Raw genomic sequence first — 19,464 nt, 5'->3', positions numbered from 1 at the left:
CTTGGAGTGTGAAGGAGGAACATTCTATAGTGGATGATCCATTGACTACTCCAAGAAACCATATTAGCCTTAGGAATGGTTCTAAATTAGCCCACTAATTTTTAATATCCTCACCTAAATCCCATTCTCCCTTGAAAAAGGACATAGATTGGAAAGTAAGTTATTCCTATGTTTAATTTGAAATAAAAGATGAATTTAAAGAGTTAAATGAGTTGCTTCATGTATTATCTCTACACTGCAGTTAGAGAAACACCCCTTTCTTGTTAATTCAGTGTCTCGTGGTAGAGAAACTGTCTTGAAAGTAGTTTGCAATTTGGAGGTGGAGGTGGAGGTGGGTGTTAGGGAAGAGAGGATGGCAATTATCAAACCAACTATAGTGGCAATTACAGCTAGCTTGGGAAGAGATCCTCAAATGAATATAACTGTGTAGTCGGTGCAAAGATTCCTTATATATTCTAAAAGTTAGAGAGCTGATATTCTTTTTCAGTGTTAATGAATAAATTATTTTGTTATATGTTTAAATGAGAGTCCCTACAAGAAGGAGTAAAGATCCCTTAATATCTCTGTATCTCATCTACTAAATAAAATGGATGCTGATCCTGTGAGTGGTAAATAAGTAGATATAATTAGTCAACTTATATTCTTAGCAAATTCAGTCTGTTGTGTTTTCCAGCAAGCACAACTGGGAAAAAGGTAATGCAATTTAATGAGAAGCAGGTGCAATTTCTACAAACAAACCTGGATGACAGCTTTAACGCTGAAAGGTTAGAAGTGGGTTTTGTTGTTGCTATTGTTGTTTCTTTCCTCAACTCAATGGAGGTAAGTTTGAAATGAACTCTAAAAATGGTGGAACAGTATAAAATAATGGAAGGGAGTTGCCACACTACTTACAATGCCCATTCTGCAAGTGGTTTCTTCTTTTCTCTTCTGACTTCATTTTAGCCTTTATGTACCACTGACACCTTTTAAAAAAGCATACAGAACGTATTTTTAAGAATTATGTGGGATAAGAACCAACAGCAATTAAAATAGATATCATCCATAGACAAGGTTCATGCTATAAAGACCACTTTTAAGAATATTTTTGTAATATGTGCAAACATTACCTATTTTTATAATATGTACACATTGTGATGTGTATCAAAATTATCCCAGATAAGTACAAAATACTGTGAAGTAGATTGATTCAAAACAGGAATCATATAATATTTTTATAATCTGCAAAACCATCATTTCTTTCTTGTATGAGTTGTAATACCTGGAGATTGTAAAATGTTTTTAAAATCAAAAAGGAAAAAATGATTTTGAGTCAATCTCAGAAGTTAAGGAAGGTATCTTCCATTTTCAATGCTAACCAACATGAAGGTTTTATTTCTTTAATAATTGAAATCTGGTGGAAGAATATTCTGTTCCTTCAGTGGATAACTGGATTTCCATGACTTTTTCAATACAAATAAATTCAACAACATCTCTATGATCCGACAGTTCATCAAACTGCTCATTCTAGTTGGTTGAACCAAATATATCTCTGGTACACAATCCAATCTTTCACTGCAAATTTTACCTCAAATTCTCTGCAAGTTGAATATTTATCAGAAATGTCTTACACTTTTCATAGGATAATTTTCAGTGAGTGCTCCTCTACCAATGGGCATAATAAATACTTCAAAATAAATTTTTTTCTTATGTAATTCAAATTGTTTTCTCCAGGATGAGAATATTGAAGTGGCTTCTGATGTCATATAAATTTGCAGACGTGGAAATTGAAAGCTGAAAATAATTTGGTATAAATTTTTCTCTATTATCATTTTCTTTTTTTAAGTGTTATTCATTTTCTGCTCCAAATCTCAAATAAAGGTAACATTTGAGCTCTTAAGTTTATCAATCTTTGTTTAACCAACGAAGATTGGAATGTTTTACATTTGTTATGTTTATGTTAAGGAAATACCTTCTGATATCACATAAAATGCTTTCCACATATGTATGTTATTTAAATCATTATTTACTGAACTACTTTATGGAAAATAAGGCATTAACTTATGTTCCACATGTCACATATAAATGTAAGTTACATCTAATTTTACTGTATATTAAATCACTATTAAAAGATCATTTAAATATAATTTCCATGATGAGTGGATTTTTTTTTTTTTCCTTTTGGGGATAAATATGACACTGTTGTTAAATAAAATCATTTTTATGTGAGTACCTCAAACTTTTTGAAAGAATTTTCAAGATGGAAAATAAGAATCTTTATAAATCAAATTAACCATCTGGTCTAAACCATCACAGTTAACGTGGTATAATTTGTGTCTTTGGAGTTAAGTTTTTTTTATATGACCTTATTTTACTTCAATAATCTAATAAGCTTTCTGGACTCCAGAGCATACTGTCTGTAAATGGGTGCAATTTCATGATAAATGGAGAATTATCAGTGCCCTCAAATTAACACAATTGGGAGAATTTATGAGATAGAGGGCATTGAACACAAAGTAAGTTTTATTTTTCTAAATATTTCTATAATAAAGTTTGATAAACATGTATAAATGCAGAAAGTTTTTGCAACTTGATGTTTTTAACCAAACCAAAATGTCACTGCAGCTTCACATACAACAAGCCTTTCTATTTATGTTCCTTTTCCAGTCTTGTACCTTTTACTTCAAAGCAACTTTTTTCAATTGTCCCCAACCCCAGCCATCATTATCTTCTGATCCTTCTCCTTGCATCTTATGTAGGATTAGAAGAATTTCAGCATGCTTTTCAGTGAAAAGAACAGGCCTGCACCAATATGTACAGTTTTTCTTTTTTGTTTTTATGACTGGTGGGCCCTCATGGTGGTTGTTATGGTTTAGATGTGAGGTTCCCCCCAAAAGCTCACACGTGAGACAATGCAGGAAGATTCAGAGGAGAAATGATTGGGTCATGAGAGTCTTAACCCAATCAGTGAATTAATCCCCTAGGGGATTAATTGAAGTGGTAGGGTGTGGCTGGAGGAGGTGTGAATTGGGTAGTGATGTTGGGGTATATATTTTGTATCCAGAGAGCAGACTCTCTCTCTCTCTCTCTCTCTCTCTCTCTCTCCCTCTCTCTCTCTCTCTCTCTCTCTCTCTGTGCTTCCTTCTGCCATACTCTTCCACCATGATGTTCTGCCTCACCTTGAGCCCTGAGGAATGGAGCCAGCCTTTTATAGACTAAGACCTCTGAAACCATGAGCCCTCAAATAAACCTTTCATCCTCTATAATTGTGCTTGTCAGATCATTTAGTCACAGCAGCAAAAAAGCTGACTAAAACAGTGGTTAAGGTTTTTATAGGCTGTGTTTACTTTAGGCATGAAGATCTTGTCTTCAACCTAATGATTTATTGGTTTGACAACTCCAAAATTTGTTTTTATTCATTATAAAAGATGGGTTGTATCTAAGCTGTACTAACGGTAAAGTGCTATCAGAAATTAGCTCTCAGAATAAAGGGAGAGAGTTGAAGGAGAACAATGACAGTATAATGTGGCCACACTAGTATTTTTACTAGGATGAACTTATGTCCTATATTCTTTCATGTCTGTTTATTTTTTCTTATATCAACAGCCAGTATTCTTCTACCAGCTACTTACGCTCTAAAAATGAGAATCTGAGATATTCTTTATTAATTCCAAGAGCATCACTATGTCTGTTTATATATGTGAATTTTTTTAAAAATTCTTTTAATTTTCTGTCACACTTTTGAACTCTGAATTTTTATTTATTTTTTATTAGAGTGTTATAGTTATACATAGTAGTTGGGTTCATCCCAACAAACTCATACCTGCATGGAATTGGATTTCAGTTCATGATCCCCCTTTTCCCTCCCCTTTGCCTCCTGTCCTCCCTCCCCTCTCCCACACTTCTTCCTCTACTAGTCTTCCTTTCACTTGTCTATTTATATTTGATTGATTCTTTTCACTTATGCATAAATGTAATACTCTCTGTGGTATATTTATATGTATGTATAACATGATTTTTTAAAAATTTTAAAGAAGCACTGTGGTAAATGTGCTACTTTAAAACAAATTTAATATAGAAATCACTATTTTCAACTCTACTGCTTTAGAATATTCATTGTTTCTGTGTTGCTTGATAAGTTTTGTAAAAGTAGGCTTGATACAATGAAATCTTTGATAGCAATTATATTAGGAACCCAAAATGATAAGTTGTCTAAGTACTTGTCAACTTATTTATCTCTACCTTGTACTCTGGTGTCAATATTGTAGGTAATTGTTTATATATGCACATCCTAGCTTAAAACTCAAAAAGGACTTGATGGTGTTTTCTATCCTATTACAGAAACCTATTCTACAATTTCTTTAATTCAATACAGTTGTTAAATGAATTTTAATAAAATATAGGTATCTCAGCAGAGTTTTTAAATTAATAAAACAAAGATTGCTTGTAGTTCACTGAACTACTACTCCTGACAGTAGCTATTTATTATTCCTGAGTTGTTTTTTTTTTTTTTTTTTCCTGTTCTTTATCAGATGCCAGGCTTATTGGTAGGGTTTAGGCACTTTAGCTAATGTCAGCATGGATGTGTACTGTTTGGCTGGACTTACTTTGGTTTTAAATCACAGCATTAGTATTTTGCCATAGGTGTATGCTACAAATTATCCAAGAATTCTTGAGGTATTTTTGTGCCCCTATTGATAGCTACATCAATATTTCTCTGTATAGAAATGATCTGAGGATATTTATGATTTCTAACAGAAACCTTGGTCAAATATCAAGGGTTAAATAAGACATAACACTTTTAAAACAATTTCCTACATATTCATTCTTCTTTCTGAATTGTCAGTATCTGAGTCACAGTAATAATCATCCAATATACTTAAAAATCAATAAATGCTTTTAGTGTATTAATTATCACACCAAACCAATATAAAAATACAAATAAAGGTTCAGATGGGTGAAGGACTCTGACCACTATTCAGGATTCAAATTTAGGTCTTTTGCTATTTATTTATTTATTTTTTAAATACAGGTTTTTTTTGTTTGTTTGTTTGTTTTTGGTCGACGGACCTTTATTTTATTTACTTATATGCAGTGCTGAGAACTGAACCCAGTGCCTCAGTCACTCAGTCATGCCAGGCAAGCACTTTACCAATGAACCACAGCCCCAGCCCCTTGCTCTTTCATAGTTATCATTAATTTATATTCTCATCCATATTACCCTAAGGTAAAGAAATACCAGATTCATAAACTCAATTAACATTATTACACTAAGGAAAGCCTTAATATTTAATTGATAAAACATCACACTTCTGTAATATTAAGTTTGTAAAAGTTTTTATATAAATTGTTTGCTCTGCAACTTTTTTTCCTAGAGAAATATCTTTCATAGTATCATTTGAATATAGTAAATGAAAAACTCAGAAGTAACTTACAGAGTACAAATTTATCATTCATAGATTTCAGACGTCTTTTACCAAGGTTTTGGGTGCTCCTGTGCTCAGGGGCTTGTTGGCACCAAGGACTAATGATGGCGGCCATGTTGTCATGTGAAGCTCTCTACCAGAGCATAATCTGCCAGGATATCTCTTTGGCTCAGCTGTGCTTTGCTATACTTAAAAGCATTTAAATATGCAATGTATAAAAAGAGTGGTTATTCAAAATCTTGAAAATAATCTATTTCAGTTACCTGCCAGTGATTAAGAAGAACAAAGTGAGGATGACGAGAAGAGTGAATCCCCCAACAGCGGCGGTGGCGATCACCAGAATCTGCCCTTGTTCTGCTGCCATGTCAGAAGCTGAAACACAGATGTAACATTAGAATTTACCCTAATTTATGCTACAACATAGTACCTGTTTGAAAATGTGGCAATGGAGTCCAAACAAATCCAATATATTTGGTCTTTATTTCAGAATTCAATATATAGGATGCTAACCCCAAATAAATGAGCTTTGTCTAAGAGCTGAAGAGTTGAGGTCATCACCCACCACATAAGTCCTTCTTTCCTACAAAAATATGAAAAAAGTAGATTTATTCCTAGTACCTCACATTTTAAGTTTGTTACAAAATAAAATAAAAAGAGAGACTAAAGGTTTTATTTTATATAATTGCTTATTTTATCTCCTTTAAAACCTTTGAGCCAGTAGACAAGGCTTCATAGACTCTTTTGGTATCTGTTTCCACAAAGTTGAAGGACTTGTATCATTCCTTTTAAGATTAATCTTCTAAAGATAGCCTCTTCAACAAATGGTGCTAGGAAAACTGGAAATCCATATGTAGCAAAATGAAATTGAAACATATCTCTCACCCTACACAAAACTCAAAGTGGATCAAGGTCTTAGACCCTGCGCCTACTAGAAGAAAATGTAGGTCCAACTCTCTATCATGTCAGCTTGGAACTGACTTCCTCAACAAGACTCCTAAAACATAAGAAGAAAAATCAGGAATCAATAAATGGGATGGTATCAAACTAAAGAGCTTCTTCACAGCAAAGGAAACAATCAATGTGAATAGAGAGCTTACAGAAGGGGAGAAAATCTTTGGCACCTGTACCTCAGATAGAGCATTAATCTCCAGGATATATAAAGAACTCAAAATACTTAACAACAACAACAACAACAACAACAACAACAACAACAAAAACAAAACCCCACAAATAACCCAATGAATAAAAGGGCAAAGGAACTGAATAGGCACTTCACAGAAGAAATATAAATGGTCAACAAATATATGAAAAAATTTTCAATATCTCTAGCAATTAGAGAAATCCAAATTAAAACTACACTAAGATTCCATCTCCTGTCAGAATGGCAATTATCAAGAATATAAGCAACAATAAATATTGGCAAGGATGTTGAGGGAAAAGGTACACTCATACATTGCTGGTGGGAATGCAAATTGGTGTAACCACTCTGGAAAGCAGTATGGAGATTCCTCAGAAAACCTGGAATGTAGCTGGCGATTATCACACTCTCCAGTATATACCCAAAAAGACTTAAAATCAGCATACTACAGTGAGGCAACCACATTAATGTTTATAGCAGTTCAATGCTCAATAGCCAACATATGGAACCAATCTAGGTGTCCTTCAAGAGATGAATGGATAAAGGAAATGTGGCATATATACACAATGGAATATTATTCAGTCATAAAGAATGAAATTATAGCATTTGCCAATAAATGAATGGAAGTGGAGACTATCATGTTAAGTGAAATAAGCCAATCCCAAAAAACCAAAGGCCAAATGTTCTCTCTGATACGCAGATGCTAACACACAATAAGTGGGGGGCTGGTAAGGAAGAATAGAAGTTCATCAGATTAGACAAAGGGAAATGAAGGAAAGGGAGGGGGACGGGAATAGAAAAGGCAATAGAATGAATTCAACATAACTTTCCTTTGTTCATATATGAATATATGACCAGTGTAATACCACATTATGGACAATCACAAGAATGTGATCCTAATTAGAATATGTTATAAACCATGTATGTATACTATGTCAAAATACACTGTACTTTAGGGTATATATAAAAAGAGCAAATACAAAGTTGAAAAACAAGTAAGTTAACTTAATAAAAACTTTAACACAAAAAAAGAATTATCTTTTATATATTTCATAGAACTAAGTTCAAACATTAAATGTATAAGTGTCCCTCACACATCACAATGATATATATATGTACATATATAGATATGTTTAGATATCTATATCTATATATCTGTATCTATCTACATATAGATATGTAGCTAATAGGTGCTTAGATATTTGGCAGTATTTGGAAAAATGATAATTAAAATGCTATTTTTTTATTTAAAAAACAATCATATAACATGGAACAAAATGCTACTTTTTTATTGTCAAAAATTTTTTTTCTTTTTATCATGGTTCTAGAGATCAAACATAGGGCCTTGTGCATGATAGGGAAGAAAATCTTAAAACTGCATGGAGTACACATTTAACTAATCTTTCAGTGATGTTTCAAAATGTTAGTTCAATTTGTTTAATGATACTCCTCATTTTCTGTATTATTAAAACTTAATTCAAATACAATTTTTATAGGGTGGGACAGGAAACTACATAAGAATAGAGGTAAGGAAACTGAAGCACAGAAAAATTGAAGAGCTTACTCTCATAAGACTATGACAGAATTCAGGTTTCCAGCTTCTTGTTTTATTTCTTCTTCATATAAAATTCATAATAATAAATCAGTTATCAGTTTTCTATAATATTAAATCAATAAGATCATTTAATATTGCTTAAGTTAAAGCTTGTTTTTATTTTGATATTTTAAATGAATAATATCTGTTAACCTCATAAGTCATAGGAAACAAATTGAATTTTAAAATATATAATCACAAAGCAAACTGAGCTGTGCGTGGTAGTGCATACCTGTAATCCCAGTAACTCAGGAGGGTAAGACAGGAGGATTGCAAGTTCCAGGCTAGCCTTGGAAACTTACTGAGACCCTGTCTCAAAATAAAAATAATAAAGTGCTCTTGGGTTCATAAATAAGCATAACATAAATAAAGAAGTAGATAAGTAAATGAATAAATAAATAATAAATAAAAAGGGCTGGGGATACATCCCAGTAGTGGAGTACCTAGTGTTGTTCAGACCCTGATGTGTGTGTGTCTCGGGGGAGGGAGGCAAACTGCATCATTTTCTATCCTAAAAAGTTATTAGACTTGTGTACTTCAAGGTTTCCATAGAAGTGAATTTAGTATTGTAGTAAACTATGTGCAACAATATATTCAGAATAATAACATTCTCATAATATGATATATGTCCTGTAGAAAATTTGAACCTTTAGTGCGATTGTCAAGGCATTTAGGAAACAGTCCTAGCATTTAAGAAACTTTTAAAGAAATCTAAATGTAAATAAAAACAAAATTTATATATGTTCAGTTTTCAGTAAGAGAAAATGTATTAACTTTGGAATTAGATTTTTGTCATTCTGATTTAATCAAGGTATTTTCAGGCAGTCTGTTACAATGTTGTTAGCTCATAATCTGTACAAATACAAGTTAAATAGTTGCACCTTATCCAATACATAATGAACCAAAGATTTTTTATTTGGTCTTCACTGAATTTCCTAATCTTCAAAATAGCACTGGGAATTACTGTTGTGTGCCCAAATGTCACATTTTCTCATTGAAAATTATAAAATAGCAAATTTTAAGTAGTTCTTGTTATAGAAAATAACATTAGCTCATTGAAGATAAAGAAGATGACATTTTAAAAGAAAACATAATTTACACAGCAACTGCTGTGTTTATAAGTTAATAATATTGTTCAAGAGTGTTGTTCCTGGAGCATATATTTTCACAGTGTTCAGGCAGGTAGTAATTTATAGAGACCATATATTCAAAAGTTCAGATGAGGAATAAGATTATGTAACTGGGTGCCTTTTTGAAAATCAGAATATTTTGCTATAGAAAATTGTGTTGACTTAAATAATTACACGGTAAACTTCCAGTTGTACTAATGTCTACCTTTGCACACTTCAATTACATATTTATGAACTGTTCAATTAAAAATTTAGTTGGATAACAAAATATTAAGTTATGACACTTTGAAAAATGCCTATTCCTGTATAATTGTCTCTTAAATTTCTGTTCTGGGAATCTGAAATAGTCCCCTATGGAGAGTGAACTATGTAAATAATCAAATTATTTGAAAACAAGAGTGTCTAATGAGGCACACTTTTATAGTGGGAGCAACATGTTATAGACGAGGAGGCCGAGATGGTGGGAAAACACCACCAACATCCTCATCTTCATCAACAACAGTCGCTACTTTAATAGTCTTCTATGTTCCTGGAATAATGCATTGAGCTTCAGATTCACATGAAATTTAAGTTCATGGTCTTGAAGGTAGATACTGTTATTATTCCTGGTGTAATTAGTTATGTTACTTGTCTAACATCACTCCTATCATACACGGGAGAGCTGGCAATCCACTCTGATCTGTCTCCAAGCCCTTGCTATTAATGGTACTTGAAACCACCACTTCACTAACAGGACCATCTACTAGAACTAGATCTTTTGTTGTCCAAGTACAATTATAGCCTTGCTTGACCTTTGGCATCTATAATGTAAAAATGTTGGATTAAATATTTGCAAATCTTTCAGACCAATTCTAAATTTTCAATATCACAATTTTAAATACCACAATAAAATGTATTTTAAATATCACTATCTTTCAGACTAATTTTACTATGTTATTGGGCTACCCATTAAAGCTACAATCAAATATTTGAAAGGACAAGACTTGCCATATGCAAATAAGGGAACACCCAGGACCTGCGCTGAAACCCTTGGTCCTGACATGGGTAATGTCTGTGTTTTATTATATTAGTGTGGGTTTATCACAGAGCTCTGACTTCATCTCAGGATAAATTCCAAAACCCTCAACTCTTTACAAATGCCTGCAGTACATGTCTCCAGATTTATCATTCTCTATCCATAATGAGTTTCTTCCAGTTTCTTGACTTAGCCCAACTTTCTCTGCTGGTCAATTCCTATTCAGTTTTCCTTCATGAATGAAGACACACCTTCCCTCTCCTCTCAAAAAGGGAATATATTAAGAAGTCTCAATCACTCTGGATTATCCAGGTGGTCCAAAATCCACTGATGCATGTCCTTATAAGAGACTGAAGAGGAGAGGAAAAAGAGGAGAAGGTCATGTGAAGACAGACAGAGACTGGTGCTATAGTACCACAAAGCTAAGAAACATGTGTGGACACCAGAAGTTGGATGTGGCAAAGGATTCTCCCTAAGATCCTTTGGCCTCCAGAACTGTGTTCTGTTATTTTAAGATACTCATTTTGTGATAATTTGTTACCACAGCCCCAGGAAACTCATATAGGGTCCAACCGATGGGATATTATACATGGTAGTAGCTTAATCAGCATTTCTTTGAGTGAATGAATAAATGATCATTTGCACTGAATGAATCTAGTAAGAAAAGGTTGGGTTAATCTGTAAGCAATTCATATTCTCACCCTTCCCTTGATATGTGAGGAAGATTTACCTGAAATGAAGCTATGCAGTGTATATGAAGAGAATATATTTGACATTAATTTTATCATGAGAATCCTATTATTCTGTATGCTTGGAAGAAATGCTTCCTGGAAGGCAGAAACTACTGGAAAATTCACACTTCCAAATTTTACTAGGTTGGGTAGTTTAAGCTCAGAAATGTGAATATAAAGTTAATGAATATTTATTAAGTATTTTATTTGGTAAAATAAAATAAGTATTTGGTGCCAGGGATTGAACCCAGTGGCACTCAACCACTGAGCCATGTGCCCAATCTTCTTATTTTTTGAGACAGAGTCTTGCTAAGTTGCTTAGGGACTTGCTAAATTGCTGAGGCTGGCTTTGCACTTTCGATCCTCCTGCCTCAGTCTCCAGAGCTGCTGGGATTACAGGCCTGTGCCTATTATATACCAAGCACTGGGGATATAGTGATGAGCACACCAGAAGCAGTTACTATGCTCATGGACTTACAGTTCAGTGGTGAAGACAGACACGAACAAAATATTACAAGAAAGGATCTTGTTACAGAAGGGAAACTGTAAAATGATAGAATAGACAGCCCATGACAGTGAGTCAGCTGACCCAGAAGTTGGGAAGATATAACATGTTGGAAAGGAGGAGGAGAATGAAGAAGAAATGCCCTATGGCCAGAGGCCTCACTGACTTGATTCATTTAAATAGACATAAGCAAGCCATAAAATTACCTACCAAATTGATTCAGTAACATACAGTATATCTACAAATCCCTCTGTTATAAAAACTTTTCTACAATACTATTTATTTTTGCAATCCTGAGAAAAAGCTTATTTTTAATTAGTTTTGTAGGGAAAATTTATAACTTACCCTCATGAGTAACACCTATAGAGAGCTAACTTGTCTTTAAATGAACCATAATGAAAATCATAGTAAGAAATGAAATTTATTTGAAATTAGTTGATTGGAAATGTTTCTTCACTTAATGGATTGAGGTTGTCTTCTTAGAAAAAGATTAAGTATGTTAAAACAATATATTTTGTTTCATGGTTTTGGAAAGGAGCACATTTCCTTAAGAGGAAGCAATTATCCAAAAAAATAAAATATTGCAAAATTATTACTGAATGAGGACTTAGCACCTAGCCACTGCTTGATATAATTCAGGATGACATTAATAAGTAAGGTTTGCTTTAGCTGTTTCCATTTAAGGAGGAAAAAGTGAAGTTCTTTACTTGGAATCAAAATACTTAAAAAAATAGATTGCATGTCTTTAGGAAAGTATGTGAGAAAAGCAATTTGGCTATTTTTAACTGAAGATTTTTCTTCTATGGAGGCATATGATTTTGTCTCCCTGTAATCAAGATTATTCTAGTTTATATTTACATTTCAAAGTAAAATGTGTTATTTGTATTCTGTGTCATTTTCTGTGGAATAGCTTTTCAAAGTTAACTCTTTTCTGTTATGAACATTCTTTTTAAATTATTGGAGACAGCAGTCTTAAGATTTTTTTTAAATAAAGTATTTCTCAAAAATGCTGCCTGTTGAAATAAACTATCTTCATCATTTCATCAAAATGAATTCTTGTTTTTTTTGGTACAGTCTAAATATCAACAAAGTCATGGATTGATAGCAGCCATATAAAAATTAATTTTAAGTTTATTTGCAACTGATACAGGAACATTCTCCTCTCAGGTCATATATAGCAATCATAATTTGCCTAATCTTATGAGAATGAAATGCACACACACACATACACACACAACCTAACAAGATATAATAGAGACTGATTAATCTGCACAATCTCAACACCACATGCTCAGGTGAACATGAGTATGAGGTACAAATGAAAATTGAGGAAAGGTTTCTCCCAGAACATACTCCTGTGACTTAGTAGATGAAATCACTATTATCTTGCCCATCTAGACTTAAAAGCATATTTCTATCTTTGATTTTTCTACAACTCTGAGTCCCACCTTAAAATTTTTGTCATGTCTCATATCATCTTGTCTTTGTTTCCAGTAGCATGGTCGAATGCCAAACTTCAGCTCCATGCGACTAGATTAGTTTTTTGATTTTCAGTCCAGTTGCCTTTCCACAGTACCTCTTCCCATTCTCTCCCATATTGTATAGCCAGATAATCTTTCTACAATACAATATTTGAAAATATTCAGAATCTTTCCCATTGCCTAGAGGGTAAAATTATCCCTTCCTGGTGGGTCAACCATCTCAGAGATTTTCAAGCACAAAACTTTGGAGTCAGCCCTCATACAAGTTCCTTTTGCCCTCCATTTGTCATCAGTACTGTCATCTGCACCTTTTAAGTATTCCTTAGATTTATCCCCATTCTCTCCAATTTCCACTGCTATTTAGGTTTTCGTCTTATCACATTTATTTGAAATCCATTAGACGGCAGCCTCAATGATGTGAAATGCAGTTGAGCAATAGCGAGTGAGACCAAAAATAAAAATTAAACAATATCCTCCAGATATCCACCGGATGTTCACAAATGAACAATCCACAGTTTACTCCAAAATAGAGCTTTGATTCCTCGTGCTTTTACTTTAGACATATTTGTTGATTACCAGTTCATGAAACAGTACAAAAGTCATAGGTTAGAAATGACATAGTGGGATGGGCATCAGAAGAGAGAAAGCTGAATAGAAGAGCACACTGCTGGGCATATTGACAGAAGAGAGGGGGAGAGCTGAAAATATGACATCCCCAAATATACACCAGTCAGGAGTCAGAAATCAGAAATTTAGGATCCTGGAAATCAGCCCTACAAAATTCAAGGAGCAACAAAGTATTCACTATGTTTTAACTCATCACATTGACAAGGTCATCCAAGGTCAATTAAAAACATACTGAGATAAATTCAAGACATTTTATTTAAAAGGACAAGAGTTTGAGAATGCATGATTAGAAAAATATTTCTCTCCAACAAAAAATGTTAAAAACAATGGTTTTTAGACCAAACACTGGAGGAAAATTTCAAGTATCAAAAATGATTCATTTTCTTAGGGATTCTATTGTTTGGCACATTTCAACTACATTTTAGCTTAGAAATAATATCTTTAGACTTTCTATACAACAAGGAATTGGCCTACTGCCTTACACAGGATAGATATTAATAAATGTATATTGCTCATAAAAAAATAAAGAATGTATTTTAGACATAAAGATAACATCTCCCTGGTGGAAGAATAGTTTTCTTATTTGATTTACATGGCAATTCTAATCCTTAAACATGTCTTAGGTTTCATAAATGATACCTCATAAATTGCACTTTTGAATTTAGTATGTTCATTGACAAGTTAATAGAAGAACATGTGAGTTAATTTTTTTTTCCTAAATAGCTCTGTCTTGGCTTTAAATGAAACAAATATTAGAGAAAGAGGTATAAACATTGTATTAGTATCTTTTATTCTCATTTAATATTTGATGCCATCTACCAATAGGAAAATATTTTTAAGGTTAGAAATCAAAGCTACTGGAGAGATTCTCTGTTCCACTCAAGACAGCTGATTACTGAGTTCTCAGTTGGACAGAAACAAACCACAGACACCATCTCTATTGCAGTGGAGACCTTAGCAGGGATTATACTTGTTTTGTGACTTGACATCAATGCTTTTTTTCTACTGTTCTGCTGCTTCCCCTGAAACAATGCAATTCAGTACATCAAACTGTGGTTACACTGTAATGCCAAAGATTTCAAGATTCACTCTTCTTGATGACCTCAATTTACTTGTCAGACAAAAAATGCCAAATGATACAGGGATAATTGGAAAATGTGAGTTTGGTATAACTTGATGGAGTGTCAGAAACAGAGGCAGGTACTCAGCATGATGAAAGACCTTTTTTTAAAAAGAAAAATATTATGTTCTTTAGTAAGTGGTCAAGATGTCTTGCCACAAATAGGGGTCATGTGACAAATTTCAAAAACAAAAATGAGGCATTTAAAAAAATGAGAACTATTGTCAACATTATAAATGTCAAGGATTTAATTTTTAATTATCCATGTTTCATACTATTACTGGCAGTTGAGATAGGTCTTTAAGAACATTTTTGCAACTGAAATATTTCTATCTTTATACATATGTTTTATCCTTTTTTTAAAAAATACCAAGTATAGAAAAGAATTTCCTTACGAATTTTACAAATTCTCCAGATCACTAACCTGGAACCAATGATTTTTTTCAATTTCAAATACTATTCATCTTGTATCATAATATTAATAGTGAGGACTGAATAGTGTTAAACATATTTATACAGTTGAAGTTATGACTTCTTAAAATAACAGCTACTATAATTTGAGGTAAATAGTTTTTTAATTAAATGTATTGCCATTTGAGATCACAACTTTCAGAAAGCTGATACACTCAAAGATTTATCTATAATCTGCTTTTCACCAAAAATATTTAAGCGAAGTAATGTCAATTTAAAAGCACACATTTGCTTATTTAGAAAAAGTTCTAGAAAATATCTTGAGGAAATTCTCATTCATTGAATCATTATTCATTCAATAATAATAAAAAAATATCCATCTCCATGCATATGAAACACTGTGCTACAGAGCTTGGGTTAGTAAGGACTGTAGTATAGTTTTCCCGTCTCAGAATTTTCTCTTCAGTGACATGGGCAGATACACAAATGTTGATTGTAACGTCGTAAAATTATTTTTCACATGGAGGTTGTTATCATAGGGGATGAGTGGGAGGGTTGCAACTTAGATATAAGGAAGCAAAATAAGACCAAGGAGGTGATTTTGAACTAAATCTGGAATGATTAAAATAAATTAGAAGTCTCCAAGTGGTAAATGGATGTTGGGGCATTTTAGGTGAAGAAACAACATCTCAAATAGTTCAGACACATCAAAATAGCCCAATGTCTACAGGAGTTGTTTAGGTACTTTGAGCTGTCTGAGACATAGACCAAAATGCAGAAGAAGCTGGAGAGAGAGGCCAAGACAGGTCAGGAAAATTCAAAGTGACCCTAATAAATATGTTTTTTTTTTTTAACTCAAGTTACCTTTAGTATTCAGGTTCAGGAGTAGAGGAAGGTGCAAATACATGAGGAGACCCTACTGGATGACAAACTAGCAGACCAGAAAACAGAGTTGAGACTGAGAAATCATTGGACATAGTTGGACAGCCAGGATCTGGCCTGACTCTCATGCTACTCCTTTTACTTTCCAGTTACGTGAGACAACTAAGTCCCACTTCTCATTATGCCAGCTGAACTTCTGTGTCTTGAAATTGAGAAACCTATTTAGTAAAATGGACCAAGAGGAAGCAATTTGATTGTATGTATAACTTATGAGGATGAAGGATAAACAGGCCTTTATATTTTCAACCTCAAGACTAGTAGCTCCTATGTTTATTATATTCTTTAGCTGAATTCTTTCTACCTAACTTGACATTTTTCTTTGTATTTTAATGCTAACCAGCTTCCTCAGTCTTTTTGCCCATCACCTGATGCATAGGATTGGAATACTAACATGAAGTGAAGTGGAGATTTTTACCTTTCTAAAACAGTCTTTTGTTATACAAAGAATATTAAATGTTCTGCCAGGAGAGACCTCAATTTATTTTTTCCTTAATGGACTGATAGTTTCAGGGAGAAAATCAGTCCCGTCTCTCCTATATTTAATGGATTTCGCATTGATTTATAAAAACGGCATGGAACAGAAGAATAAATAAACAAAACCCCAAAATAAAAACAAATGAGCAGATATTTCTGGCAAGTTTAGCAAGGCAACATGTTAAAATTAGAATGTGGGAGAATCTGCCCAATTCAAACCCATCTAATTATAGACTCATTACCACCAAAATATCAGAGCTAACTTAATTAAAGCATGTGGAAGGTTTTTACTCAATTCTCGCAGTAAATGGCAATATAGATTTGATGCTACAATTGTCCCTCATGTGGCTTCAGTACAACTGTTTCTAGAGGCCAAGTTGTCTTAGCTTTTCAGACTCAAGTTCTATTGCCCCAATAATTGAGAGCCTGGGCATCTAACAGGGACCTGCCATTGCTTTATGCCCACGCCCATTCCATCATCCCCCAAAGTGAAAAAGTTCTAAGGGAAGTTTTTGAATCATTACTTGAAACTCTTTGGAAGAAAATCAAACTATTTACCTCATATAACCTCTCAAACAGTCACCAGGATCAATTCTGGAGAGATTTAAAAGAACCCACTCTACTTCTAGAAGGGCCAACCCTATGGTACCACAAAACTATGGCTCCATCAATTTTCTGCACACCCTCAATAATTTATACGATGCTTCTCCTCAAACCACATATGTGAAGTCTCTAAGTCTTCAAGCAAAATATTTGGTATTATAAGCAAGATAGTTTTAGGCCCAGTGTGAACCTACTACTTAATACTATTACTCTGAATAAAATGAATTTTTTGCTATGTAGTTTGATATTTCATTAAGTTTCTGCTTCATCATCTGTGGAATCAAGTTAACTACAAAAATGGGCTCAAGGGCCAGGCATGTGGAACAGGTAGAGTCCTTGTCTAACACATGCCACATCCTGGGTTTGATCTCCAATAATGCAGAAAAAAAAAAAAGGTTACTATTATGATTTACAGATGTGGGGGTAAATATCCCTTTAAAACTGGACTAAAGGAGAGAAATTTCCCAACATATTCATTCACGTTATCATGTAATATAAATCAGCACCTTGTGTTATATATTCATTTTAAAACTAATACCTTTATGATAGAATACTGATTTTAGACAAAGTAGTTATTTACCATCCTGGTAGATAGAAAGATAGCCTTTTCCTAGATGCTGATATGGGTTTAATTTTTCAACAACTAGAATTGATTTCAGGATACAAATAATTCTGCTACCCTACTGCTGCCAGAAAAAAATTGAGCATCATCAACTTTATCAACACTAAAATCATTTTCTTTGGCAGACAAAAGGCAATTGATCACAGCTCTATGCACGACAAGCTATTTCCATTTTGTACAGGCATTCTTTTTCCCATAGTTTATTCAGGAAAGTGTGCTACAGAGTTAAGCATCTCAGCATAACTTTTTCTATGGAAACATTATTCTTGGGTTTCTTTTTGATGAGTTGGAACACCTGCTTCGAAAAATTTCCAGGCCAGAATCATCTTTTTTCATGGTATCCTGTGGTGTGAGCCTCTGGTCCTTCAATAGAGAGTGTGTCTAATTGTGGGAGCAGCCTCAAATCTGCTTCCTAAGTACAATCTTTGCCCTGCTTGCAGCCCATTTTAGTGCAAATGAAGGGGGGTAGGCTTTATTTTTATTGGCAAAAAACTATAGTAGAAGGCTCTCTATGTCTCTTCCTCTTATTTTTATACAATTTATATCATCTATCGATAATGGAAATAGGAAATTCACATTCTAAGCCCCCACTAAAGAGTAATCTCAGCATCCTTAACACCTTCTGGGGAATCTTCAGCCCTGTTCCAGAAAACTGCCTTCACCTGCAAGGTGGAACCTTGGAAAATGACACAGATTCTGACATCTAGTCCTATGGATTGAATTAGAGATGGAGACCTGATCCAAAGTGGGCCCACCTTATTCCATCTTTTAGCAGTAGGGATTTGGATTTACAACTAGTTTTGAAGTTTTGGTGCATGGTTGAAATTAATGGAAATATAAACTTGTAGAGGTCATAGACATCTTCTCCTAACTGAACAGACACACATAAAACTTGTCTTTAGAGAACAAAACTGAGATGAGTGGTTGTGTAGATTTATAACAAGACTGACTGCCTTTGTTCCTAAAAGTTTTTCTTTTCTTCCCTCTCCTTTTTGAAGCCTCTCCTGGCACATTCTTGCATCACTTTTTGCTTAACTTAGCTCACCACGTATTTGATACCTGCAATCAAAGGGTCATATTGGGGTACTCTAATTTTAAGTTCCTGACTCATGGAAAAATATTTTAAAACTTAAGTTGATGCATGATTCTATTAATTAACTTCCTAGGAATATTTCCTTTTTTGAAGTGCATATGCATGATATGGACTTCAAAAATTACTTTAGTAATTTTCCTTTCTCCCTCCCTTCACATCCACCATAGAAAAACCATGTTCAACTGGCAATACTTCATCATGCCTCTATAAAAGCCTATTGTCAAAAACATGTTATGAAATCAAACAAACACCACCATCGACAAAAATCCTCTGCATTTGTTTAAAAAAAAAAAATGCTCAAGGCCATTTTTCTCAATGCATTCTAGATAGCTTTGCTATGGCATTTGTGCTTCTTGAGTGTGTGATAACTTCTGTATTTTCTGGCTGTTACCGTGAATCTCAAGGGCAGAGATGATGCATATGCAGTGTATCTTTAGCAGTAATCATCAAAATGAGACTTTGTTCTTTGTTTTTATGGGTCTAATTTTATCTTTCTAGTATTAATTTATTAAACATTTCATGTATGTGTTTAAAACTGCCTTGGGTGTTCTTAGGGAGAAGTGCAAATAAAAATCA

General features: G+C 33.6%; 1 protein-coding gene across 3 annotated transcripts in view; it reads right to left on the bottom strand.

The window, feature by feature from the left end:
- The window catches only part of EPHA6 (EPH receptor A6), an 889,912-nt gene that overhangs the window by 253,646 nt on the left and 616,802 nt on the right, over positions 1–19,464 (bottom strand). For all 3 annotated transcript variants that reach the window (XM_079100537.1, XM_079100534.1, XM_079100535.1), the window contains 2 exons: positions 5,666–5,774; positions 892–962 (listed from right to left, as the gene is read on the bottom strand). In XM_079100537.1, coding sequence (XP_078956663.1) covers positions 892–962; positions 5,666–5,774 — 180 coding nt within the window. The remainder of the gene's footprint in view (positions 1–891; positions 963–5,665; positions 5,775–19,464) is intronic.

The sequence above is a fragment of the Sciurus vulgaris genome, assembly GCF_902686455.1.
Source record: "Sciurus vulgaris genome assembly, chromosome: 10".
Lineage (NCBI taxonomy): Eukaryota > Metazoa > Chordata > Mammalia > Rodentia > Sciuridae > Sciurus > Sciurus vulgaris.
The sequence above is the reverse complement of the archived record's forward strand: the minus strand, read 5'-3'. Positions and strand labels throughout refer to the sequence as shown.